The sequence below is a fragment of the Struthio camelus genome, chromosome 20 (genome assembly GCF_040807025.1).
Source record: "Struthio camelus isolate bStrCam1 chromosome 20, bStrCam1.hap1, whole genome shotgun sequence".
NCBI lineage: Eukaryota > Metazoa > Chordata > Aves > Struthioniformes > Struthionidae > Struthio > Struthio camelus.
Genome location: NC_090961.1, coordinates 8,161,804 through 8,189,321, shown reverse-complemented (window position 1 = coordinate 8,189,321; position 27,518 = coordinate 8,161,804). Strand labels below are relative to the sequence as shown.

At 37.6% G+C, this 27,518-nt stretch overlaps 1 protein-coding gene across 4 annotated transcripts in view; it reads right to left on the bottom strand.

Annotated features, from left to right (window-relative positions):
- Positions 1-27,518, bottom strand: part of CDK5RAP2 (CDK5 regulatory subunit associated protein 2) — a 212,462-nt gene that overhangs the window by 27,146 nt on the left and 157,798 nt on the right. For 3 of the 4 annotated variants that reach the window (XM_068914368.1, XM_068914366.1, XM_068914370.1), the window contains 10 exons: positions 22,058-22,155; positions 18,976-19,106; positions 17,254-17,369; positions 15,777-15,905; positions 10,423-10,518; positions 9,630-9,689; positions 8,803-8,993; positions 6,168-6,633; positions 2,430-2,697; positions 846-962 (listed from right to left, as the gene is read on the bottom strand). In XM_068914368.1, the coding sequence (XP_068770469.1) occupies positions 846-962; positions 2,430-2,697; positions 6,168-6,633; positions 8,803-8,993; positions 9,630-9,689; positions 10,423-10,518; positions 15,777-15,905; positions 17,254-17,369; positions 18,976-19,106; positions 22,058-22,155 (1,672 nt within the window). The remainder of the gene's footprint in view (positions 1-845; positions 963-2,429; positions 2,698-6,167; positions 6,634-8,802; positions 8,994-9,629; positions 9,690-10,422; positions 10,519-15,776; positions 15,906-17,253; positions 17,370-18,975; positions 19,107-22,057; positions 22,156-27,518) is intronic. The other variant, XM_068914369.1, reaches the window with a different exon arrangement.

Here is a 27,518-nt window from a genome sequence, read left to right as displayed (position 1 = left end):
TTAGATGAACTCCTAAACTCCATAATCCCGATTTCATGCAAATGTTCCCAATAAAACAAACAGGAAATAAAAACAGATACTAGAGAAGCAATGTTTCTCATTAGAATACTAGTTTTCGTTTTTAATGAGATACTGCTCTTTAATTAAACAAGAACTAATAAGCTCTCTGTGCATATATGTTTACACACACAAAGTGCACAAATAGAATATGACTCTGCAAACCAAGTGATGGCTTCAAAGAAACTACTCATATGAGTAAAATGACTGATGTGATCAAGAATTACAAAATTGGCCAATTACTCTGTACTCCATATACATCAGGTTAACTACGAGATTCAAGCCATCCTAAAGAAGACTAATAGAAATGTAGAAACACGTAACACACAGCACTAAGCTTATTTACATTTTCATTAAGTGATTCCATTAGGTTTCAGCCTAGTTGAATGCCTTCAAATAATTCAGATAAGCAAAATTCTGTCATTCAATTGCTTCATTCCAATAGTTCGTAACTAGATGCAGAAGCATAAAGTAACAAAGATCTAATTCAGGGAAGAGTTCAGAAGTGAGGGCATTTGCAGTATGGATCGGGGTTAGGCACAAAACTCATTATTTTTACTGGAAATAAGCCTCAAAAATCCCTTTGATCCTTCTGAAAGCATAACCCTTAAAAGATAAACACTGGATTCTTAGAGTAATTAATCTGTACTAGCTAAGTAAATGAGATTTAATGCCCAGAAATAATGGTAAAGGAGACAATTGCTTGCACTAAATTACATTTTTGCACAACTGAGAAGAAATCATAGTTTTAAAATCCTATTTTACATTACACCACATAAATGCTCTACCTTGATAGCTTTGCTGCTTTTTGCTCATTGCATGTTCGTTTTTGCCCCCGGTATCAGATGCAACATCTTGTGACTCCACCTGGACCTCACCATTATCCAGTGGGAAAAATGACTCAGCTGGAAAAAAGGGGAGGAATAGAACGGTTCAGTAAGTGACTGAAAAAAATAAGTGGGAATCCTAAGGAAAAAAAAAATCCGATTCTGTGACAACTCAGTACAGGAAAATTATCTAAGGAAGAACAGCTATATAAAAACAATACAAACAGTTCTGCTGGTGTTAAACAGTTTTCTCACTTATTTTTCAAATACATGAACTAACTACAAAGATAACTGCTGAGAACGTGAATGGCAAAGGCTTCCTACCCAAAAGGAAGATCACGCCACAAAATTTTGGTGTTGCGGCCTCATTTGGTGAACATATGCAAGCCCTCTTTGTAATATAACACTAATCAATTTTTAGTGCATTTTTAAATCCCTTGCGTTAAGCTTAGAGTAAAGACTAAAAAGTTTCGCCAGTATTAGCAATGATCATAAATTAATCCTCTGCAATCTTCCATGGCATCAAGTCTCAAAATTACTACAGTAATTTTGCAGCAGTACAGCTGTTTTTGACTTCACGGTAAAGAAAAAAGTACGGAGAGGAAAGAGCAGGACTGCAGTCCTAACGGCTTTTGATTCATTTCCAGATCAAGGCCAAAAGCACTTTCGAGCTCAGAATTCTCCATGGATTTTGCACCTACCAAAATCAATTGCTACAGTCCTACCTACTTTAGTATTTACAATTAAGTGCTTGCTGCATCTCTGTCTTACCATGAAGATGTTACTGTCGATAGCAAAACCTCTGCAACTTTTGCTTTTGCCACTGGCTCACTTGATACTTGACTGTATCTTATTTCTTATCTTTACACCTCCTCTCTCTCCGACCTGTTCTTCACCTCTCTACTCAGCTTTCAATCTTACCACTAAATGCATTTTTCACCACTCTGAATCTTTACGCAATACATTGTTCTCTGCCTTACAATTTGTCATACTTTGCTGATCCATATGTTTTGTCAACAGCTGAGTTCAAATTAACCCAACCACACTACAAAGATATGGATGGCTTGATTGATCAATGCAATATTGGAAAAACTTATTTACACAGCATAAACAAATACAGTATTTCTATACTCTCCTGTCTCCATTACAGGCAGTTTTCCATTAGACATAGAATCCTATAAAGGAAATTTTTCATTTACCTAAACATTGATATACACACATATATGTGCGTGTGTGCAGGCAGGCATGAACTGTAAAACTGTCATTTCTTACACAATTTATGCAATGTACACAATGTACTTTCAATTCCATACCAAGCTGTATTACATTTTAGCTGTGAAGATACATTCAGCTAACAGGAAAAAAATCACTAAGCTTTTCAAGATCTGTATATATTTGCCTCCCCAAGAAAATCGTAAGATTAAGCAGCATTGTACCTATGTAAAAGTGGTCTGTTTTTACTTTCTACTGCAAGAAATTAAGCCAATATTTCAAGTAGCACTGCAAGTTGTTATGTCTCCTCTTTAAATGAAATTGTTTATTTACCTCTCACCAATGTGCTTTCCTGTTCAGGCTCTTCTTGAAGGCTTTCAGTTACAGTCTCATTCAATAATAACTCTCCATTTGTTTGCGGCTGAAATTTTTTGTTTTGTACTTCACGTGCTTTCAGACCTTCATAAAGTGCCATCATACGACGCTGTATCTGTGAATCTGACTTGTGGGTACCGGAGGTCAAAGGAGCCATTCCTGACGATCTAGATGATTTCAATGGAATGGGCAGGCGGGATTTCTTGGGCAGGTACGTAGAATCTGCCTGAAAAAAGCATGGAAAAAAATATGGGGCTGGCAGCTGGTACATATTCACATAAAGAAAGTATAAACAAGCATCCAAGGAAAAACAAAAACAAAAACTTTCCAGTAAAATCAGTAAGCTGTCATATTACATGGTTTTGAAAATTAGATTGCAATATCCTTGCAACATGGAAAACAAACATTCAGAGAGGAAAAAAAGCCAGCCCACTGGTTCAATTTTCTGTGTGTAAATAAATGCTGTTTATGTATCCACAACCACCCAGTGTATGGTTTCCAGCCCATGAACGGAGACAGCAGACTCACCACCTAATAGCGAAGGCTTTAATCACTAGGTGTTATCAGTCAAGACTGCATGTGTGTGTGCCTTAGGAAAATATTTTCTTAACCAAACTGACTTTTCTAACTGCTACTTCCTGCTCTCATGAATTATATCATAAATATCTGAGAGCCCGACAGCTTTTTTTTTTAATATTATTATTATTACATGAGGATCCTCTTACCTCTTCACAAACTCCTGAATGTATTTTCCTTGCTTCCAACAGGCCTTACTTCCTACCTGCCCTTCTTAATATCTCTGAGCAAATCAACAGAGTTTTGTATCAATCACAGAGGAAATTTTTTCTACCATAGAGAAGTTCTTTATGAATAAGAATAGTTTCTTTATCCATATACGCTACACATTACTTCCACATGGTTCCAATTTCCTAGTGTAATCACAGAAGCACAAAGCAATTGGTGCTGGCAGGGAGCCCTGGAGATCATCTGGTCCAATCCTCTGCTGTCTAGGTTCAGCTGGAGCAGGTTGCCCAGGGCCATGTCCGGTTCGGTTTTGACCATCTCCAAGGAAGGAGACTCCACAGTCTCTCTGGGCAACCGGTTCCAGTATTCACCTCACAGTGGAGAAGTGTTTACTTATGTGCAGGTGGAATTGCTTGTGTAATGGACCGTCCATCACTAGAGTTGGGGGGAGAAGTTAAATTTCTCAGTGCATTTCTCAGAACATGTTAGCCCTCACCTTCTGAAGACTTCACATAAAATAAACGTATCCCTGTTTAAACTATACAGCATAAAATAGTGCTATCTCCAAAAGCATAAAAAGCATGCTATATGTTGATGAGAGTTATGGAATTGTGTATAATAATAATGAAAAATCAATAACGGCATGTTCAAATAGCTTTCGTTTGCTCCTCTGCTGTTCATTTGCTCCACCAGCGTCCCTAAGTCCCGTAACTTCTTTTAGCACCCAGTGTATTCCGAAATACCTTTCCACATTCATTTCTTAGCAATTATAGCCTTTACACAATTTAAAATAATAAAATAGCGAGTTCCATTTTCCTAATGACATACTCAATCCTTTGGTACAGATATGAATACATTTGGAGGCTGAAAAATAAATCCAGTTAGGACGAACTTCCTCCGAGTTTTACTAAGATGCACTAATAATGTGGAACAATTTCCAGCTCTCTCAGGGCTGTTGTATAAACTTATATGTTGTCCAGACTACCCAAAGTCCAGTTCAGCTAGCAATCTAAAATTATTTATACTAGCCACTCAGAAATAAAAGATTCACTGGATTATTCCAAACAAGAAGGCCACTAGGGGATTGCATTGAGGTTGCAACTGGTAAAACTAGAGAGGAAGCTGGAAAATAATGAATCAAAAGGGGTATACTGAAATTTAACAAAAACAGTGAAAAACAAAAGGGCAGGTGTTACTACTTTTTTTTTTTGAACTTGAAAATGAGAATTTGCAGAAAGAACTCTAGATATGCTTGCAGAAGGGCAGTGAGGCCTCTTCTTTCCTTCAGACAGGTTGCCCTTCGTTCCTCAGCCTCAGTCATCAGGACGGTAAGACTAGGAAACCAAAGACAACATTAAGCAAGCCATCACTGACAGACATTCATTAACAGGCCAGGTGGAACCTCAAATCCCTGCCCTTCCATCCCTTCTTTACTACCTATATTTATTCTTCCTGACTTCCACCCTCTCTTGTCTTCTCATCTGTTCCTGAAGTCAGCTGCCCTGGATAGCACTGCAGCAAACAGATCAGGCAGCCTCTCCTTTTCAGTCTTGGAAGGACCCAATTAGTCTAGCCAAGGCATCCCAAACGTGCAGCTATAGCTATCACAGCCAACCTGCCAAGCATGACTGACCTTAACAGCCCAAGAACATTAACAAAACCCATATTTCCATTATTGTCTTCTCTCCTCCTCAAGTGCCATTTTTTTAAAAAAGTAGAAAATTTACTGCCAATAAGGAATGCTTAAAAGACTAAGAATTTAACTGCATCTCTGCTACCAAGCAAACATACTCTGGTAGATTCTGATTACATGTAAACTGACTGGTGAAAAGATTGGGTTTTTTGAGGGGTTTTTTTTTTTTTTTGGTATCATCATAACCTATTCCTAAACTTTGGCATGAATTTTACAGGGTGTTTGCCAGGGACCATGCATGCCAAAAATCTTTTCCTCAAAGTCCCAACCGATGCAGAGATGCACCCTCACAGTGACAAAGTCTTATCAACACTTCTTGCTCTGCAAGCCCCTTCCTTCAGTGAAATGAATCCAACAAGAACGAGCCAAATCAAAAATGAGTTAGTAATGACTGCTAGCTCACAGAAATCTCTTGATCCCTGAAGTCATGGAAGCCACTCCACAAAAGGTACTACAACATTCTCTATTAGCAGCGCGCAAAATCAAAAGCAACTGTTTCCCTTGTCTGCTCTCCAAGAGCTAAGATCTGCAAAGAGTTTTCAGCTTAGCTTCTAAAACTGCTACTGAAACAATACACACAAACACTTCAGTAGACACTACTTCTCCACCTCTCTGGGATCAGAGAGTGCATATAAGGCTTGAAAACTCAACTGGCAAAAGTAAATCAAGTCTGTACTCACAAAACAGATTCTGTGCATTTAGTTTCCAATACAAATATGAAGAACAGCATCGACACTTGTATAGAATACTGCTGATCATACTTCTCGAAGGACACAACGACGTTAAAGAATTAAAATTCAAGTTTGTTGAAATCTATTGTTAACTCTTCACCAGCAGGCTGTGAGACCTTATGCAAGTCCTCAATTCTCTAGGCCTCATTTGCCATTTAGACCGAATAAGCTATCAACTCAGAATGCTCTGATTCTACGTTTTCTGAGCATCCATACACAGATATAAGGCAGTACCGAATCAGGTCCTTAGGCTATGATTTATCCCTCTTTCCAACAGCTATAATATTTACCAGTATCTAGTCCCAGGGAGGACTGAAATTCAATTAATTAATGTTCTAAGGCACACTGAAGCATGGGATGAAAAGCTCTGAACATTAGGAACAATTATCTTAAATATATGACACAAATCTCTTCTTCTAATTTTAAAAATTACACAAAAGCAAGATATAATATTAAAAATGAAACATATTTTTCTCTTCTGTACATCTGTCCCCTAAATACTAAAAAGAGAATCTTAAATAAACTTACTTCATTTGTTCTACTTGTAAAAAAAAGTCTTTCATTGTGCTCGCCCTTCTTATACACATTTTCTTGCTGAGGTTCTGTTTGTGCATTTAATCTTGAATGTTTTGTTTTTTCTTCTGAGGATCCTTTCTTGCCTTCATGTTTGAATCTCACGACATCACCCTCTAAAGTCACTGTTTGTGTAGCTGCATCTTTCAATTCCACTTTCAGCAACACAATATCCTTATTAATCTGCGGTGCTGTATCTGCATAAAGCTTCTCTTTCCCATCAAAAGTGGTTTTCAATTCTACTTGCTTTTTTAAGAATTTATTGACCTGCTTGAAATGTTTGAGTTCAGCTCTTAGTTGAATAATCATTTGCCTAAGATCTTTTTCATCCTTCTTCTCTATATCTTCACTTGAACATTCTTGCTCAGTTGTGTTCAGAGGATCTAACAGTTCATTCACAATTTTCATTTGTTCTTGTCTGCTACAGTCAGGAAGGAGGAAAGAAAAGGCATGAGTTTTGATTTTTATTTAAGCAAACAAGAACACCTTCTAAGAAACACTTTTGCAGTGTCCTGACATACGTGAAATTCCTAGGAGATTCTGTTTTACGCACTAATCAATTAGACCAGAGTTTTAGAAACCTTTTCACAGTGTGAGCTCTATCATAAATTATCTCATCAGTGCTTTTTTCCTGTTAATAACCATATGTACTCTACAGCCCCTTCTCCCATTCATGAACAGACAGTAAATCTCTGGCAACTAAATCAAGTGCTTACATAATAGGAATAGGAATGGATTTTCAAAAAAAGCTTACTCATTCATTTAAATATCTTAAAAACAAAATTCTACAGAAAACACAGGAGTCTGCAGATGCTGAGTTCTTCTGAAAATCTGTCCCTTCATGTATTTCTAATATAACGTGGAAGCTAGGAACTGAGTTAGAATTGCCTGCAGAAGCAGCTCACTACAGACCAAACTGCCCCACAGATAACCAGTGGTCTACTGACAACAGCTTGGAAATCAATGTCTTAAACGAAACAGAAGTCAAAAGAACAGAAATTAAAGCATAAGCAAGTTCTCAAATTCCAGAGATGATTTCATGTGTTTAGTAAGAGTTGTTTGTACTACTGAACCTATAAACTGGCATTTAACAGAAATGACTTTATATAGCTAGCATTTGAAATGGTAGGCACTAACAAGGCTTTTTATGTATTTTTCTGGCCTCTAATGTCGTTAATGAGAATTAAGTTACCCAACAGCACAAGCTCATCACCAGTCAATCTGGTCATTTATACTGGAACATAAAAAAGATTACACACCAGAGTGCTAAGGATGATGGCACTGGAATCACTGATTAACAGACTTTTAAGTAAAGTTAACAAATAAAACAACATTATATATTCATTTTCCAGGAGAGTAATATCTCCTCATTTACCACTAACTAGTGCTTTCACGACTAAAACCATTCATGCCTCTTGGAGAGTTTTAAATAGTAACGCAGAAATATGGAATTGGTTGAGTAAAGTCAACTGCAGCATATGTTGAACACACAAGACAGACTTTGTCTCGTGCAGCTCCACAGGATATTCTGCTAACAGCATTGCTGCACGCCGCTGCAGAAACCACTGGAGCTAGCGGAAGGAATACTGAGGGGCACTGAAAGAAGCCCCCCAATGCTGTACACAGTCATCACAATCTGCAGAGAAGTAGCAATGGAAAAATGAGAGTGAACTCCAGCAAAGCAGTGATTCAGTATTGTCAGCCAGGAGATTAGGTGGTTTAAGCATGAAATTGGGAGAAAAAAAGCAGTCAAGGTGTGATGTTTCTATTGGCCTTTTCTTCCTTGGCATTGCCCAGTTCTTAAGGAAATAAGTCGTGCAGCTGGGAATTGATTAAGCCACAGTGTAACCCGCACATATACACACACACACACGCCCCGCAAAGGTTTGTTTCACTAAGGCTTACAAACAAATATTTTTTCCTGCAGAAAAACCGATCAAAGTCCTTACAACATAGATCATCTCAGCACAGTCCTACAAGCGGCTACACTGAAGTAACCAATTAGTCAGTGATGTGCATGGCCCCAGCTCCCTAAATTGGTGACTGAGAGTAAACCTCTGCCCAGGCAGGTCAGACAGAAGACCGAGGCCACAACGTATACCGGTAATGTCCATTCAAAATTAACACTGTAAAACAGTCATTGTAATTCCTTTTCCTTCATCCTCAGTTGCATACACGTATATTTTTTACAGCAATAGTGTCACACACACACACACACATATCATTTACTGGCCTGTGCTCTCAGATATTGAATATTAAAAAAGAAGAATTCAGTACCATGTATTATCATTTTAGCCTTTTAACATTGCCAGTCCCCACCCTAAGAATGATCAGTTCCTGCAGTAAAGCTCTGTATACCAATATCTCGGGAGAGTTTTTTCTTGTAATGATTTTTTCATGAGGATTTCTACTGATAGTATGTTTCCTAATTACTTAATTGCATGATAGACTAAAATGGTTCTGAAGGTGCCTTGCCAATCTCTCAGGTAAATTAGACAGTGCCATTATCTAAATTCACTTTAGCAAAATTACTTTATTCTCTTCTCAAATAGAAATACTGTCAAAAGCAGTGCATATCCCTCATGCTTACCTGGATTCAAGTACAGATGTTCTATTTTCTCGTAAAAGAGATGTGAGCAAGTTTTTCTCTTCTGTTTCATGTTCACTCATCTCTATTCTGCCAAAGTGTTTGCCAGCTGCATCACGTTCAAACTGAGGCTTATTTGGATTCCTATAATGCCTATCTTTGCAGAAACTCTCTGAATAGCCTGATGGAGTTATCTGTTAAAAATATTGCAGATATTTTCTTACTAGTCAGGTATGTTTTTTTATATTCAAAGCTATAATCCTTCTGCAATCATGTTTTGCAATTTCTGATGCCCTTTATCTGCATTGTGAAGCGTATAGAGACATTTCACTTCCTATTTATTAATACAAAAACAATGAACATCCATTTGATATGGTTAATTCATAGTGATCGCTCGTTTAGTAGCAAGTAGCTTTCCCTGAAGGTATTTATCCGTGAATACTCTCCCAGCTATGAAGTTTCTGGAATGTTGCCCGCAAGGTGCAGCTAATATTTTTATCAGTTGATGCTGGAATCAATTGTCTTTAAAGAACCAAGTTTTTTCCTCCCGAGATCTCCATATCTAAGCCCTGATGATAAGGACAGGATGTGACTTAAAGTACTTAAAAACTGCCAACTTTTTGTACGTTAAACTGGAAAGGTGCCCTAGAAAGTTTCTACATGCGTTATCTCCAATATTTCAACCCTCATTTGAATCAATGCAAGTCTTCTCTATCAATTACATTAGAACTTAGACTGGGCCCATTTGGATACAGTTTACTCAGTAGACATTAGCAATGAGGGATTACGATGAGTGAAAGTCAGGAGGATCTTTACATTGCATTGTTTACCTGCTTATCCGGATCACGAGGACAATCCTCGAGTCCCCTGACAAACACCTGAGGGCATACCTTGTAAACAGAAACACAGAAGTTACAAATTTCAAAGAACAGATCATTATTCTTTAATGTTACTAAGCACACTGTGCCCTTCTCATATTACCATTTTCAAACAGAGATATTCAACTTTAATTGTGCTTTAAGATATTCTCAGGCTACTTGCAACCTGAATTATTTTATGATTCTATGATGCTTTATCTACATTATTTTTGAATGACAGAATAGGAATATGCAGACTTCAACAAGTTACCATGACATTAAGTATTTCAACCACAAAGAAGGATTTACAGTAATTTTTCGTCACTGATAGCAGCAGGTGAATCTTACACAACTTGTGCCATAGGCCTGACTGCAACAGAGGCTGAAGATTCGTATGTGTGCATATGTACGTGTGTGCATGTGTAAATAAACAAAATTTCAAGGGATTTTCTGTCAGCCCCATTAAGGAAGTCTGTGAGTCCTAGAAGAGAAGAAAATAAGGACCCACACAGAAGCTCTCCTAACTGGAAAACTCTAGCAGAAGAAAAACATAGGGAAAAGCTGTCAGAAACTCTTTACGATAACAGTTGAAAGTAAAATCAGACTACAAGAAGAGCGCGCTTTGTTTGTGAAAGACTTTGTGTTTCAAGAAAATGAGAATTTGTAAAGCCTGTACAGAGAAAAGGAATCTTTCTGTAGCACAGCGTACCCAGCGTATGAAAAATGTTGGTAAAAACATTTTATAATTTTTTTAAAACAGTCCTACCTCACTGACCCTCTCAGAAGATTGACTGTTCTGCATCTTCCTGTCATTGTCACCATCTTCAGTCTGCATCACAGTCCCTTCTGTCATTTCAAGAAACTATACAAAGTATGGAATGATGTGAAAACGTAGCACAAAAAAAATACTGTGATATGAAACATGCATAAATAAGCCAGTGACATGTCTTAAAAGAAAAATAAAAAATGCCTGTAATACAAAGTAACAAACACTGAATTAGATTTCTTCAATAAGATCAAAGGAAATTAAAATAAAACCAGGAATGATTCATATTAAATACTGTAAAATCATCTCACACTTTCCTTCATTTTTATTTAACCCTCTCCCCTCTCCTCTCAAATTTTACAAAACAAATCACTTAACCGCTTCTGCTAAAGGACTTCCCTCCTCAAGTCATGGTCTCATTCTGCCTACTTTATTTTCCAATTTTCACAATTTATTTTCATATCCTACATGTTTTAGGCTCTTCTCCAGCATCCAAAAAATAGACACTTTCTAAAGAAAGCCCATTTAGCCTACTGTGCAATGAAGAGATTTGCTGTCACACTGAAGGTTACATTCTGCTTTGTCTTGCCTAAATTTACCTTTATTCCTGATTTGCCACAGAACCCAGCCCATCTCCTATCGCTAATATTGCCTATGCAAAGAAGAGGAGGAAAACGTAGCTTTTTCAGTAGCACAACTCTTAAGTTGCCGACAACAGCGTAACTGAAAGCAAGGCCAGAATCCCCCTCGCTTGATGTGACCTCGCGGCAACAGAATTGAAAGTAAGGGATGAGACGTACGTGCTGCTAGTTTCTGAAGCAAAGACCACTGCTGCGTGCGCTTCATTTACACGCTGGTCACGGAGAATATTTGTGCCTCTCACGCGACTTACCTCCTTTTCCCAGTTTGCTTCTGGCAAGAGAGGACAGCATTTAACCTTTGCCTATATTTATTTAATATCGGTGATAAGGAAACCTCCTCTTTACAAAGAATTATTATTATCTCGAGTAGTCACATTCTGGTAAAGCCTCTCAGACAACAACTTGAGAACGAAGAAAGTCTTTCATCCCACTTTGGCTTCCATCGCAAATGACCTGCAGCTACAATGTTCCACTACTCCCCTGGGACAAGACCCTGGGAGCCGCGTTTCACAGATCAGCTTTGGTCTTCCTATTTTTGCTCAGATATAACTAAGGATATAGTCAATGCAGAAACATGCACATAGTTTATTCATATCCTGGTTACATTCTGGTAGCGTACAAAGAAAGATTGGTGGGTTTCGAGGAGTCCTTAAGGGCACTGTAGTATGTCTTTTTGCAATACATCATATTTTAGGGACATGTTGATAGTAAAATAGAACAAAGGTTCCCAAACTGCAGCTGACCTGAGCCACAGAGTAAGTCCAACCATACAGGCAGCTGCTGCTTATCAAACTGAGAAAAATGAGTAAGGGAATCATATTGTGTGACAGTTCTGGGAGGTCAGAAAGGCCAGGGCGCCGAATCGGGGTTCTCCTGTGACAGTACGCGGTAAAAGAGAGAGAGGGAGAAGGCATGAGACTGCATAAAGGCATACAAAAGCACAGCGCAGGCAGGCCTCTATATCACCACAGAAGGCATCCAAACAACTAAATTTAGGAGCCTTTGAAATAGAATCTGAACCAGATTGGACGTATATATCATCTTGTTTTACAGCAACATTTCTTAATCTAATAGAAGAAGATAGTTGTTTAAGATCTCTGCTGCTAGAATCTCCTGAATAGTAGAACCGTGTTAGCGGGATGGTAAATACCAGTGATGCCATCCCTCATCTACCTAAACCACAGACAGGACCCAGCAGTGGCACAGTGCACTCAAACTTGCATTAGATATATTTTTTAGTTTTAAAGCGCTAATGGCAGTAATATAGCACTGCTGTGTATAACACTAATATTTTGGCTGACTTGGGCTAAAGAAAAACTACCCTAAGACAAGAAAAACAGATCCTTGAGCATAGTTAGAGAAAAAGCAGTAAATTGAGATTATAGGGACAGAGAGTCTTAGGTGACGCACGGGAAGAAACTAAACTGGTGCCTGGAGGTCGTCGATGTGATATTTATAGCTTCGATGGATATACTGAGCGATGCTAAAACTTATGATATGAAGAGAGAAACCTGCTTCCCCAGTATCACATGCTGGAAAGTCTCAGCTCACAGCACGTCAACCCAACTGCAGACAAACAGAACTCTGCAAGGAGTGTTATTTTTACTTCCTAGAGAACATTGGGAGAAGGTACTAGTGGGTTTTTTTTTTTTAACTGAGCATGCATAAAATGTACATGCATATGTAGGAATGCATATATATATATATATATGTACATATAGATGAAAAAAATGAGAAGTCATTTCATCTTCCAATCTCTAGCAGTATAAACAACTCCTAAAGTTTTATATGTGAATTTAAAAATGTAGAATATAGTATATTAATATATTTGACTTTCCCTGTTAGAAAGATATATTCAAAACTAGCTTATGACTCGTGTTTCAATTATTTTTATGTTTTCACTCAGAACTTGCTTTTCTAGGACAACACAAAGTAAAGACAATCTGAAAGGTGGAAGAAGACAGGGATAGGACTGTGGTACATAGCAAGGATATGCATTACAAAAGAATATAATTTGGCTATAACCATTGGACTTCAAAAGCACCATAGTTACAAGCGTTTAAGCAGAAAAGAAAGGAGAATATTAGCTATTATAAAAAAAAAGAAAAGGTTAAGGTTTAATCTTCAACATGAAGCTTCTGGTCAAGCCCTACCTTTGTGTATTAAAATTAAACTTATTTGTACATATAACTTACCCACACAATGCAACCATTTTTTATGACTCCACGTCTTCTCACGTATGCCTTTCCCAGGCCAGCGTTCAGCTTAGTAAGTGATGTTTCTTACAATGAAACTATTACATAAGGCCAACAGATTATACTATGCCATTACAGCAACTGACTGCAGTTTGAATCTTATGGTCCTATGTCTGAGGGGCTGAAAAGAAACTTTCTGTGCTCCAAGGAATGCAGCCTAACGTTCAACAAAATATTAAAAGAAAGTAAGTGGCTTAAGGCCAGAAAAAAGTCTTCCAAGAATAAGCTGCCTGCTTAAAATACTTCCTTGGAGACCGAAAACCTTGAGAATGTTTTTCCTAAATGAACCACTGATATGCTTGGTTTGCAAAAATCCCTGGAGCCCTGAAGGCTGAAATCAGTGAGGCTGCTTCTCTCCGAGAAAGCAGATGTTCAGAGGACAGCGCAAAAACAACCTCTTTCTCTCCTCCGTCCTCCCTCCCAACCTGAAGCCAAGAAATAGACTACTAAGGGCTGTCAGACCTTTGGGAGATGCCCCGCAGAGGAACCAACATGCAGACTTATCTGACTTGCACTCCAGCTTCCTGAAGGAAAACAAAGATGGGTTCGTTTTAAGAAGGACCTGAGAAGGATGCGTCTTTCTGTGTCTGTTCAAATTCCTCTTACAGCACATATGTTAATGTCACCTCAGCACTCCCTGGCAAATTCTAGCCCAAAATATACACACACAAAATTAGAACTTGGTCTTTTTCTTACTGGTTATTTGTGTGCAAAACACACTTGTTTCACAACCCACAAACCGGGAACTATGTAACCATTTTATCAGTCTTGTCGATAAATGGCACCTTTTAAACTAAAAGCATTTAAACGCCGATCATTTAATTTTTGACTTCCATAGTACGATAATCATTCTGACACAGGCTTAAATACCATATTTTACTTATCTCCTTCCTTTACCAGAAGTTTGAGTTTTTAATATAGGGATCATTTCACCAGCTTCTCTCTTGATTACTTTAAAACCAATGTCATGCAGACAACTGCAAGCCTGTTCTTTGCACGCTGAGACAAATGCGGGAGGGCACTCTGTCTTGTCATGATATTTTTAGGACAGGACACCAATTTCTTCGGTATTAAGTTTCGAATCAGTGGGGGTACAGCACCCTCTGCAGGATGACAAGGAAAATTGCTAGCAATATCAGTATACGGAAAAGTGCATGCGCTCTGAAACAAATTGCTCACAGGCTTTTCCATGCAAATCTATTACAATAACATGTAAATTTATTATTTTAATAAAATCCTTGTCACCCCTAAAGGTCGATCTGTAATTTACAGCACACTTCAAGTAAAGGTAACATGAGAATGTACTAAATCTGAAAAGGTAAGAATATTTTGTGACTTCTGACGATTGCTCCCAGTGTATCTGCAGCACACATGAAAAAGGTCATTGCCCTTTTTCCAGATCCCTGCAGAATGACCTGTCCTGCAGAAAAATCATCAATGCAACATTCACAGTTCTAGAATTATTCAATCCCTGCACATAACAGAATCAAACTACCGAAAAAGTTTTTTCTTGTTCTTTCCAATCTAATTCAAGACGGAAGATAAGAGTATCATTATTATTCCTTTTGGTTTTTTACCTTCCTATTCAATATGTGGTACACAAGAATGATGTAACTGAAAGCAAAAACCACAACAGAATATAAAGAGAAGTACTATCAGCCACATCTCAAGTAATGTCTTGTAACAAGCTAGAACATTCGCTAGATGCCTGCCATAGCCTGCTGATCATCGTTCACACATAACAAGACACAGGGATCTCTCACCCCAAATTCTTCTGAGTAGAACTATTTTGCAAAGGCCTCTTCTTCCCCACAGCTTAAACAGTCTTAGCTTTGGGCAAAAGAATGAAATATCCAGCAATGGGATTACTTCCTTGTATCTCTCAGCAATCTACTGCAATGCTGGCCACCCCTTCATACATTCCTATACTGTACATGGAAGCACAGACATGCTTCTGTGAGCCAAAGTGCTACTCTTTCTTCTTTGGCCATTGCGAGCTCTAACTCTTTTGTGGAGGTAGGAGGAGAGGTGTGCAGAGGAGATAAGATACTCTTACAGAAATGGACACAGCATGAGAATCATTCCTGAACAGAAGACAAGCAGATATTCAGTGCTAGCTAAAATGTTATGGAAGATACTGCTTTCTTTATAAAATAAAATTAACTCTTTCCTCTCATTTCAATTTACAGAACAAATACATCACAGACCCAATTAGTGTTTTAATGCATATGTTGTTACCTTACAATCAACTAAACACATCACTGAACACTTACACTGAGTCTGATTCTCTGTTGTGCTAACCTCTTATAGTCATTCATAGCATTAATTTTAAAAGTTATTATAAGGAACTAGCAAACTAAGCTCCTAGGGTTTTACACTCTATGCACTGGCGTGAGTGATTCCACAAGCTATATTAGAAATGACAGTCAGATTCAATACTTTATCACAGAAAACATACCTCACTCTGGTTTAATATTTTTACTGCTTCCTTCCCTTGAGAACCTGCTGTACAGAGTCCAAGCTGTTCTTTCTTAAGCTCTTCGTTAATTGATTGCAGATCCTTAACCATCAAAAGAAGATCAGCAACCTAAATAAGCAAAGGGAAAACAATCAAAACTAGTAAAACCCACCTTAGTATGAAAAAAAATGGTGATGTATAAATCTCAAGGTAAATCTAAATAGCAGAAGTGGAAAGTTTGGCCTTTTTCACAGTAATCTTCTAATGCTTCCCTATATGCTCATGACACAATCTCTCCATATATGAAAATACGATCCTATATTTAGGAGTTAGCATTCAAGAAATGTGGAGGTGGATGACTGAAATTTCAGCCTTCTTATTAAGTTGAGGTGTCAAGTTTCATAAGTCAGCAGCAAGAAGAAACTCACCCAAACAGGTTGATTTGAGAATATTTTGGTGCAAGGGAAATTTGCATTACAGGGAAACAGTATTATTCAAAAATAGTCTGTCCTTGTATCTGTAACTCCCTTTATAAGCTGCTATCGCTCTGTGGAGTTTCACAGATGTAAAATTGTACCAGAGTAGAGAATTACGCACACGGCTCTTGAACAGTCATTAGTGTCACAGACTAACGTAGTAAATCAAGAAGGCAAAGTCTGCAGAAGGAGGTAAAATCTTTTGATTAGATCAATTAATACATTTGGAAAAAACAGACCTGCTTTCAGGCATACAAACCCTTTTTCAGGTAAGAAATGGTTTATCGACTTCTTTTGCTAAGGCGCATCCCTGACACTACTAAAGGGAATATATACTTAGAGATAAAAGTGGCATAGGCCAAGCACAGGAATGAGACAAAAATCTGGATCAGAGGTCAGTGCACAGGATGACGAGTCAGGAGAAAGAGTTTCTGAACTCAAGTGTTGACCCGCTGTACGACAACAGTTTGCTCATTTCATCTCTGTGAGTTTCAATTCTCGTTCTGTAGAATGATGATAACGTTAATATACCTCAGGGGTAATTTATTACATGACATATTTATCAAAAGATTTGCAAATCCTAGGATGGAGTGTGCTATATAGAAGTATAAATTATACTCACCACTACCACTTTCATGACTGATAGAGGGGCATGAAATATGCTTTTTAGGTTACTTAATGCAAAAACTTTTACTTGGCGTTGGAATACTTCATGATGACTAAAATATGTTATTGGGTCTGAAACTTGAATCCAGGTGTCTAACAATCCTAACCATTTTGCAGCAACCCAGCTTTCTTTCAGTTGACTCTGAAACTCATGTTTTTTAACTAAAAATAAATAGTTAATAAAAAGAGAATCACAAACAGGAGATGAGAATTTCAAATCCTTTCAGAATAACCCAACCATACCTAAATGATCAAAATTTTATGAGTAAGACACAAACTATAAATGAAGTAGAGCTAGGCCATTAAAAACAGTAAAGAACAAAACAGATGAGTACCTTTTTCTTAAGTTCTTCAAGAGACAGATGGTCTATCTGTAGGCTTAAATGATCTTGCTCTCCTAAACAAATACTCATATAAGATGTTTGATCTCCACAAAAAGATATCGTTTCATCTGTCAAAATAACGAAGGATAGGAATTGTTTCAGAAACTCTTATTTGTTTGCAGGGAAACGCAGCATAACACGCAAAGACAGAACTTTTCAAATAAGTGCATACTACTAAGTCTAGGGGGAGCCAGTCAAAACTTTCATTCCCCGCAATAAGCTTTCTGTTTAGGTGAAATAATTTTGTCCTTATGTTTCTTTGCATTTCTGACACCTAAATATGCCTTATTTTCTGTGGTTATCAGCATGAATTGTGAATGTCTTTCTGAATTATAATTTGCATATTTAGCATTACAATTAGAAATATTTTTTAGGAAGGAGAAGGCTGGCATGAATAGTTATTCTGTTTTAGCTGTATTTTCATGAACGTGAGCTCAAAGTCTCAGGGGGAAGAGCCAGGTTAGACAAAGTTACTGACTTTATTTTGCTTCTGGGTCAAAAGATTGTATTCACTGAATAGGAAATAGCTACTTATTCATCTCCTTTATAACGATATGAATGACTTGCTACTTGTTTCAATAAGCACCTGTGCATTTACAGTTTGGACGGCAATTAATTCCATAAATATATCTCATTAGGTAGGGAGAAAGCATATTAGAACAAAGAAGAGACATCCAAATCCTGCTCCCAACTCTGACACTGATCCCATGGCAGCTGCAAGGCCCCAAGCTTCACAAATGCTGAATAAATTTCAGAGTCTCCATTTCTAGGTGTTTCCCTTACAACCCAAGTGCCCTTGAGAACTCAACCCAGGAACATTCACAAGTCCCTTTGGCTTTCCCTAGTTGTTCATGGTCTCGGCGCTTTTGAGGTTGGAAACTCCACAATGGTAGAAGTCTACCTTCTGTCATTTATCTTCCCTGTAAAGGGAGAGACGCTAAAATTGAAAATCTAAGTTGAAAGGGGTACGTGAACAGGCTTCATTGCTATTATACATCTGCTATAGAAGAAAAGAGGTACATCTGTACAGACGCAGAATACCACCTTTAATGATGTCCACTTATATTCTTCTTTTCTACATCTAATTATATACTAAAAACATCTCCAAAGAAATACAGTAAGGAACCTGAAAGGTAAGTTATATTTAAAAGCTCTGTTATTTCTGTATAAATTAGAAAATTGTACTAAAACTTCTGGCTATTTTTTCCCTCTCTGAAAATACTTCTTGCGTTAGAAAGAGCCTAGCCATTTCCTGAGACACAAGCTCTTCATCAAAGTGTTGTGAAATAATTAAATTCCATGGGAAGTGATCCCATGGTCACAGATTTATTCAAAGCCAGGAATTTCTGACTTCTGCAGAAAACAGTAAATTGTATGGGTATAAAATCGTAGGCAGTTTAAAACGATCACTGGAGTAGAATTGCCATAGAATTACTAACATCTGCTGCAGGGAAAGAGAAAAATCTGTCCCTCTGTATATGTCCTGATCGCTCAAAGACATTGTTACAAATACCCTCAATGATTTTTAGGATAGAAAGCAGACAAGAAGTCTTTTCACACCTTTATCTACTCTCCAACATTTCTTCTCCGTCACAGCAAAGTGATTGCAACAAAACCAGCTGTCTTCTGTCCAAAAAGCTCAAGAAAAGGACTGAGTTGCACACATATACAGACCTTGTCGGTTTTTAACATCCTTAATTTGATCTTCTAAGACCTTCTGCAGATTCCGATTAGATAAAATATCTTCTTCTAGTTGTTTTCGCAACAAGAAAACATTGTGTAGTTCTGCTTGCAAGCTGTTTATACTAAAGAAAAGCAGAAAATCAGACATTAAACAAAAATTAGATTTCAATTGAAAACATTTTGTTGTGCACCTCAGTATCTTTTATACATCTAGGTTTCCATAAAGAGCCCATTTCACAGCAGCCATCCCTCTTTTCCATCACACAGCTTCATCATTTTGATGCACAGAATAAACAAATCCCTATACAGCAATATGAAATCAAACCTTTACATATATATCCCTTTCTTGCTGTTTTGAGCCGCGCTGCTTGTAAGTCAGCTTATACACGATACATATATTCTACTGGCCAATTTCTGGATAATCCTTTTTAAGGAAAATCAAAATGACTAACTTCTCAAAAGTATGCCAGAAAATTATCACTATCGCATAATACCAATGGCTCTGTGTAGTATTTTGCAGTTTGCAGACAGCCTGAAAAATTAGCTTTTAAGGTCTAAACTGTCTCCATGATCTCAATGGGATGTTAACTCCAAAGCTTACGCATGGCAATTTGTCAACATGAATTAATTCTTTAAGCAGCTCTTTTTCCAAGGGAGCCACAGAACGTGCTTACTTGAGCATTACAAACTGCCCCTCAGTCCTCACAGTGTCAACACATCTAGCTGCCTCCTATCTAGATCCCGCCCACAGTCTTCAACAACATCTACAAGACAGTTAGGAGTAGCCCATAAAAAGACCTAAGTGCATGAAAAAAATGAAATTCTAATAACAGGAAATAAATTGGTTTTAATATCAAATGAGTAACAAGGTGTCACCGAACTGATTGTATTACTTATTTTCACATTTAGTTCACTCAGAACATCAGTATTTTAATATAAATTAAGCTGCTATAGAATTTCCAATCCACTGCACTGAAATGCCTGAGCATTCAGAAATCTTCCAACAAAATTCAAATCCACCTTACAAGAGACAACATGGGAGCACACGTCACACTTGCATAAGAGTAACAGCATGCTGTAAAAAAACATTAATTAAAAGCCAGCATGTACGAAAAAATTCTCAGTCTATTTTCTGACAAGTATGCTGTTGTCAGTGTCGCTTGCACAAGGAACTAGCGCTTTAACTAACTCTCCCTCGCTTAAGAGTATCTTCAAAGAGAGAGATCTCTTAAACACTCAGCAAAAATTAAAAGGAAAAACAAAATAACTTGCTACCCGAAGCGAAGTAAGCACATTTTCTCCTCCTCATGAATTAAAGCTTTTATGAGAAAAAGCATCGATTGCTTGCTTGGAGAGACAAGAAATGTCTCAGTCCTGACATCAGGTAGGTTATTTTGAAAAATAACCATTCAGTTTGCTTAAAATAAATAATGCCTAAAAAAAGATCTGCCAGCAAGAAAACGTATCTGCATTTCACTGCTGATGGTATTTACACAAGGAAGAAAAGTTGAACTTCTCTGCAGGCTTAGTATATCAGCTCCCCTGAACTTTAGGCTGAAGGTCCAAGTCTGCTTTGATGATTTAACGGCGTGTCTCAGTCCTTAAAACTACGCGGAGTCCATAAAACTACACGAAGACCTGCCTCCAGCTTCCAGTTCTGCTACTGAATCACTGTGCATCCTCTGCAAATTGCTGCACTCTGTGTAATTCACTGTTCATCCTATAATTCCGTATCTAGAAAATAGAACTAATTGTCCTGCTCCTGCTCCCACTTAAGTTAACTGGGAAACTTCTATTACCTTGATGAGGCACAGTCAACTTTGGTTATGTTTTTCCCCATTTGAAAGACATTTTAACATCTACGGAGAAAAACTGTGATATCAGAGCTAAGTTATTTTGCTGTTGCCATTACTAAACAGAGTGCTGACATAATACCTTACCCACAGAACGTGTTTCAATGATAGAGGACCCTTTCTGTGAAATATTAAACGAAAACTGGCTTCTTTGTTTGGTGATTGTTCAACGGAAAGCAGTGAAAACAGCCATTGCTCTTTTCCTGGAGGTAAGAAATAATCTCCGTATTCTGACCTCTATTGCTATTTCTAATGAAACAGATCCTATTATCTAAAATAGCTTCTGAGCTGTGGCCAAGCATAAGATGGCATTACTATTAATGTACTTAGACCAAATACCCAGCTCCTTTCTACTTTAGTGCTACTCACTTCATGGTTTCCAACTGCAATGGTCTGCAAACTGACTGCAAAAAACAAACACACGTTCCCACAAAATTGGCAGGTATGAGCCATTGCCTTCACGCAGGAAGAGTTAGGAGCTGCCTCCCAAATGCTGCCAATATCTAATTAAAATATTTATAATTATAACAGTAAAAGTACATTTCTATATAACAATTATATTTCTTTTACCTAACGGCTAAGAATTTTATTTATTTCATCATAACATCCCCTCTCAACTGCCAAGCAATAATAGGATATAAAGTAGGCCACAGTTTTCTCCGCGGTCTTTGATTTAAAAAGGCTGAAAAGGCTGAAAAGGCTGAAAAGCACTAACTTTTCCTGCCTGCTAATACACTTTTGAATGCTGTACATTGAAAATACACTATGCAAACTTCAATTATTCTGTTTTGTTTAATCTTCTCCAAAACCATACTTGCTTACATTATCATCATATAAGGACTCTTAAGGTAGAAAAGGATGATCTGTGTTTTCAAAAGGAAGAAACTAAAGAAAAAGGAGTTACTTTTTCAAAATGTTTCAGCACCCAACAGTTCACCGTGGTTCAACCCCTTCCTATGTTCCATTGAATAAGTCCCTATCTCAATAGATAGTTTCCTTCCATTTCCAAATGCTAGAGGAAAGGAGAGAAAAAACTGAAAATAATTGTCTTGGGCACATATAAAAATATTTCTTCTCTTTTCAGGAGACTACCACAAGTAGTTTATGCCTTATTAGCAACTGCCCTATATGAAATAATTGCCATACCAGTTAAAGTGCACCTTGTTTAACAACTTCTGACTTGTGTTAAAAATATCCAGCAAAATAGAAAAAGTACTTACCTATCTGATTCTTTGAAGGTCTTCACTAGAGTAGAATAAATATTTTGTTCCTTTCTTAAAGCAAGGATCAACTTTTCATATTCGGATTCTTTTTCTTCCTACATAAAAAATATATATATTAAACCAGCAACGTAATTTTTACGTTTGTATGTCTATAACACTGTGCACATCTGCGTCTTAAAGGAGAGGTGAAAAAAGCAGAAGTTCAGAAGTCGCTGAATCACCTCTAAAGTCGCTCAAAAAGTTACTGCCCACCTCAAGAACCTAACATGAATCTGGAAAACGTTTGTGCTACTTTAAAAAGCTGTTATTAAAGGCGGCTAACAGTTCTTCATTATTTACCTGCCATAAGAGAATAACATATCTAAACAGTGGTTCATCGTTTTTATCACAGTCTAAAAATAATTTTTTGCCTGAGCATTCTCACTTCCAAAGTTTACAGATTAACAACCCAAGGACAACCTTGCAAATAGCTATTTCAGAGAAGAGGAGGGAAGGGGAGGAAAAGGAAGTAGAAAGAGCAAGCTCCAGGGACACGCTTTAGAACACTGTCCTAACAATCCTCTCCATACCTGGGCTAAAATTAACTTTCTTTAGGGGAGCGGTTTCTGCAAATTCTGTCCCATTGCTGAACAAAAAGTATTGTAACTAGCCAATAAATAAAGGATGAGCATGTCAGCTTCGTATTCATTGAGTCAACTTTCTAAACAACCAGCTAGGTCACTGCAAGTTGCTTCTTTACTTGTGCCAAGAAAAGAAAATGATTTACCTGTAGTCTTGCTCCCAGCAGGTATATTATAATAAACCCAGACTCCTCACTAAGTGACCACTGAAATAACCCAAGACTTTTTTCAATCCAAAACAAACACTCAGCTAGTTTTTTAGTAGGAGGCAAAATTGCAGCTTTTTAAATGAATGTTTGCTTGCAGCCATTACAAAGAAATCTCAAAGAAGTCATTCTGCTCAGAACAGAAAATAAGTGGAGTGTCTTCTGGATACCTATAGGAAATCTAGATTTATTAATGTTAGACACTATATCTTCTGCCTCTGTTTGAGGAGAATAACAGACCCTGTTGCTCCTCTCAGTTTTCTTTTCTGATCAAAAACTGAAAGAAAGAACCAAGAAAGTTCCATAGCTTAGGGGGAATGTGTACGGCGCTAGTATGACAAGATAACTCTAGAGAACAAAGACAAAATAATTCTGTTTTCTCCATATTACAACTTCAAGATTGGAAACTAAACTCTCAAGAGATACTGAATCATTAGTGAACAGATCATTAAAATGGAAGAAACCTACACCCAGGAGTTTCAAGCAGCTGTTATCACTCCGATTGCAATTCCTAAGCAAGGAATTAACAAAAAATAACTCAGCTACAGGAGAACCTTGCTAACTCACAGTAATGACGCAAAGATTCTATTAGTTCTAAAAATTCAGTAATGTGCAAAGTAAACACTACAAAAGCAAGGACAAGTGTTGTTTATTTTTATTTATGCTCATTCTTCAACAGTGTGCTAGCAAACATATGTAATCAAGTTTTGATCAAATTATTCTTTTTAAGGTAATCTGCATAACAGCTCTTACTACAGAAAGAGTAGCTTCTACCAGCTAATACTACAGATTCTTTGAAGGAGTGACCCTGTCTTTGTACATGCTCGTCATGTTCCCAACCATAATCATAGCTGTACTCTCAACAAATGTTTCCCGGCTCTAGTACAATTTCTATATTAAATACTATTTTATACATGGCAAAACACTGAGCTTAATAGCAAGGTTATTATCAAGATCAGCATAGAAGGAGCTCACAGTGACAACGTCTGTTGACTGAGTACTGAGAAACACAAAGGCAAACTTAGACTTAAGTAGGTGATCCAGAGTCCTTCAACAAAACGTCTCATAAAAACCTTGTAAAAAAGCAAATATTACAGCCTGAGTTAAAGAATCATATCAAAGCGCTGGAATCTCAGCCTTTCAAGAACAGTCACTAAACATAAACTACAGAGATTGCAATTCAATTTGGAGAAAGCTTGATCGCTGACTGTGACACTGATCAAGATTGACTGTCTCTTCCTGTTGCTTTCTATGTCATTGACTTACCGTTAGAGGGTTAAGAGTCTGCAAAAAGTTCTACTGAACTTTTCCATACGTCTGATATAAGCTTTGCAATTATTACTTAGGCACTACAAAACTGTATCCTAATTAAAAGCTCTTTCTGAACCACTGGCAAAGTACCACCCTGAAGACCGGTACATAAATTAGATAACAGTTGTCTATGACTGCTGTATTAACAAAGCAGTGCTACATAGAATCATGCTCTGGTTTCTTATGTTTCTTTTAGAAGTCACATGATAATATAGCTCTACATTTGCACCAAAATCTCTTATCACCTCACAAAATCCTCCCAACTCTTTTTTCTGCATTCTGAGAAACATGAGCTATTTCTTAAATCCAGATGTGAGACAAGCACAAATCAGGACTACAGACAAATTGTTATGACCTCCAAATTCAGGTAGTTAGGCAGAGGTTAGTAAAAATCATGAAGGGTTCTGATGTTTCAGAAAGTTTCACGAAGAATAAGGATGAAAAGATGAACATCTCTATTTTTTCTTTCTGTACATTATTACTGTCACTTTATTTAAGTGTAGGACTGAATTATTCCAATCAACTCCCCAAAGGTACACAAAACATAAGCTAGCTCTGTAACTTATATAGACCATAATGCTGTGGGAGTTAATGAAACATTAAACCTCCTGACACATGGCATGAGGGAAAATGTGTTAGAGGAGATAGCTGCAAGACATGCAGAACCATATTGCTGTGAAAGATTTATATTCCCATGAAAGGAGGCAATCTCATACATTACAGTCTATATTTAAGTCTGATATACTATTCCAAAGCAGCAGGGATAGAAAACATAAGTATACGTTATTTTCATTAAAACGTTTCTCAAATTGCAAGCAACGAAAATAAAAGGTTTATTGTTCCACAACAGGTAACTTATTGGCAAAGTCACAAGAATATCCCGTTGTTTCTCTGAATGCTCTCTTGCTTGCAACAACCATCCGGGTGATTTCAAAATTTCTCAAGATTAGGGGATGAATGACTGACAGAAGGCTATAACCTACATCTCGTCACCGCCTCATCCATCCGTCCATGAGTACCAGGACGTGACAGCTTCTTCTAACAGTGCACCAAACTATATATATGTTCTCTCATAAATGAAACAAGCTCACTAATAACATTAAGACTGTTACAGGTCACTGAGTCATATGTCTGGAAACCACAGAAATGTGACAAAGCTGATGGCTCCGAGCAACTTACGGCCCTTCCTGCCGATACATGAGGCAAGAGTAGTAGACTATACACATCTCCAAGTATGACTTCATCAGTCTAATTCCTTTAAGATGAAGTTTCTGCTAATACAGAAATGGTGAGATACACCAACCACACCCATTCCCATCACCAGGCCATGCTCATTGTAACGGGTAAAAAGCATCACATTTAAAGTGTGTGAAAACACAGACAGCAACAAAAAAGATTATCATTTGCAGCTATAAACTTATCTCATCACATCAGAAATTGAACTACATCCCTGTTTATATGCTCACATCAGTTTCAAGAGACTGAAAGCAACAACTGCAATGTGTTGATCACAATTTAACAGATAGGACACTTGTATTAAAAAAAAAAAAAAAAAGAGTCAACTACATCACTTTCCATAATCACAATGACTCAGCAACAACGTTTACACTGCATCAATTCCAACCATCAAGACGTATCTGCAGCACTGCAACAATCGCATCAATGCCAGTTCTCAGGACCCACATCACCTGCAATGCTCTGGCTACATCAGTAACTTTGGTGCACTGACTATAATTCTCCAACGGCAGCAAATTAAACATCACAACTGTATGCACGCAGTATTCTTCATTTCCCTGATCGCACAGTATTAACTCTCTAACTACTGCAGTAATTATAACCAAGGTCAAATAATGTCCCGATCAGATAGGAATTACAAAGTGCCTTGTATCTGCAGAAACATCAGATTTGCCTTACAGCCTATCAGCTAAACAAATTTCCTATTCCAGCCTCAAGTGCTATATAAACTCACTTTCTCAGAAAGAGACATCACAGAAGGGCTATATTACAGCAATTATAATCATTTTGTTTACACTTACAAAAATCAATTTAGAATTAAAACTCTTGCCACTGTGGCTCCTTACTGCAGCATATGCTCTGTGCAAGATTACAGGTAGAGCAAAACAGAACCCAGAAGCACAACTAAAGGATTGAGCAAGAGCTGCTTTTCCACCTATTGTTGCTTTTCTAGATATTGAAGTGAACAGCGCAGGTCTAAAAAACTGTGTTAGAAATACGTTTGCCTAACAAATGCCTAACATATTTTGTGGGTAAAGAAGTACTGGCAGTGAGAAAAGGGCATTCAATGCAAAACAAACAAAAGTTTTCAAAATTGCATGAAGTCCACTGCACTTCTAAATTCATTGGCCACAAAGCCCAGAATATTTCATCTGAGACTTCCATAGATACCAGAGTCAGCAGCTGCATGACTAACCTAATTATCAGTCTCTTGCACTCTCTCTCTCACTTCCTCTCTAGCCCACAAATGTGGCTCAAGAATCCAAACTTTAATTAGAAACTCTCATTTATCTTCCCCAGCCCGGCCAAGGCACCCAGCAGAGCTTTGGAGGTTGGTTGCTTTAAAATTTATCTTTACATTAAAATAAAGTAAAAAGGTATCATGAAAGAGAGAGAGTTCTGCATCTCTCAGTTCAGCTTCTTCAACTTTAAAGATCAGTGAGGATGGAAGAGCTCGGTTTCTGTTCGCTCTGGTGGGAAGGATCCAGCTGTGTGTTTGTTGAGAGTTGGTGCAGCACTGTAAAATCATCAAAGAGTCCAAGGCAGCCAATGAGAGCACAGCCCTGGCTAATCTGTGTCCAAAAACTTGTGATTAATATGTTGAAGTGGGTTCTTATAGGAGGTGATCTTATATAGAGGTTGAGCTTGAGAGGACAATGGGTTGTGATTAGGTATTGTTCACAATCGCTAAGTGAACCAGCAACAGAGAATGGATTGTGATTAGAAGGTGGATGGATATTGGGTCGTTGCCATGCACGGCTTCACTTGCCACTGTGCTCTTTTCTGGTTATATACCTGGACCGGAGGTAGGGTGAAGAGAGGAAAGTTAGTGTTTGATTTTCATTAATTCTATATGATTTTCCATCACCCTCAGGTTCCCCTCATTACAGAAGCTATATAAATGCACTGCAGTCTGTTTTATGGAGGTAAAATTTCTACCTAACCTTTCATAGACCTTATTTTCTCCTTTCGTATATTAACATATACTTTGAAATACTTGCACTGGATCCCTGGCAAACAGTGATGCAGTCTGTTAGTTCTGAGCTTGCCAAACAACCTCTGTGTCTCAAAGAGGTCTTGCATGTA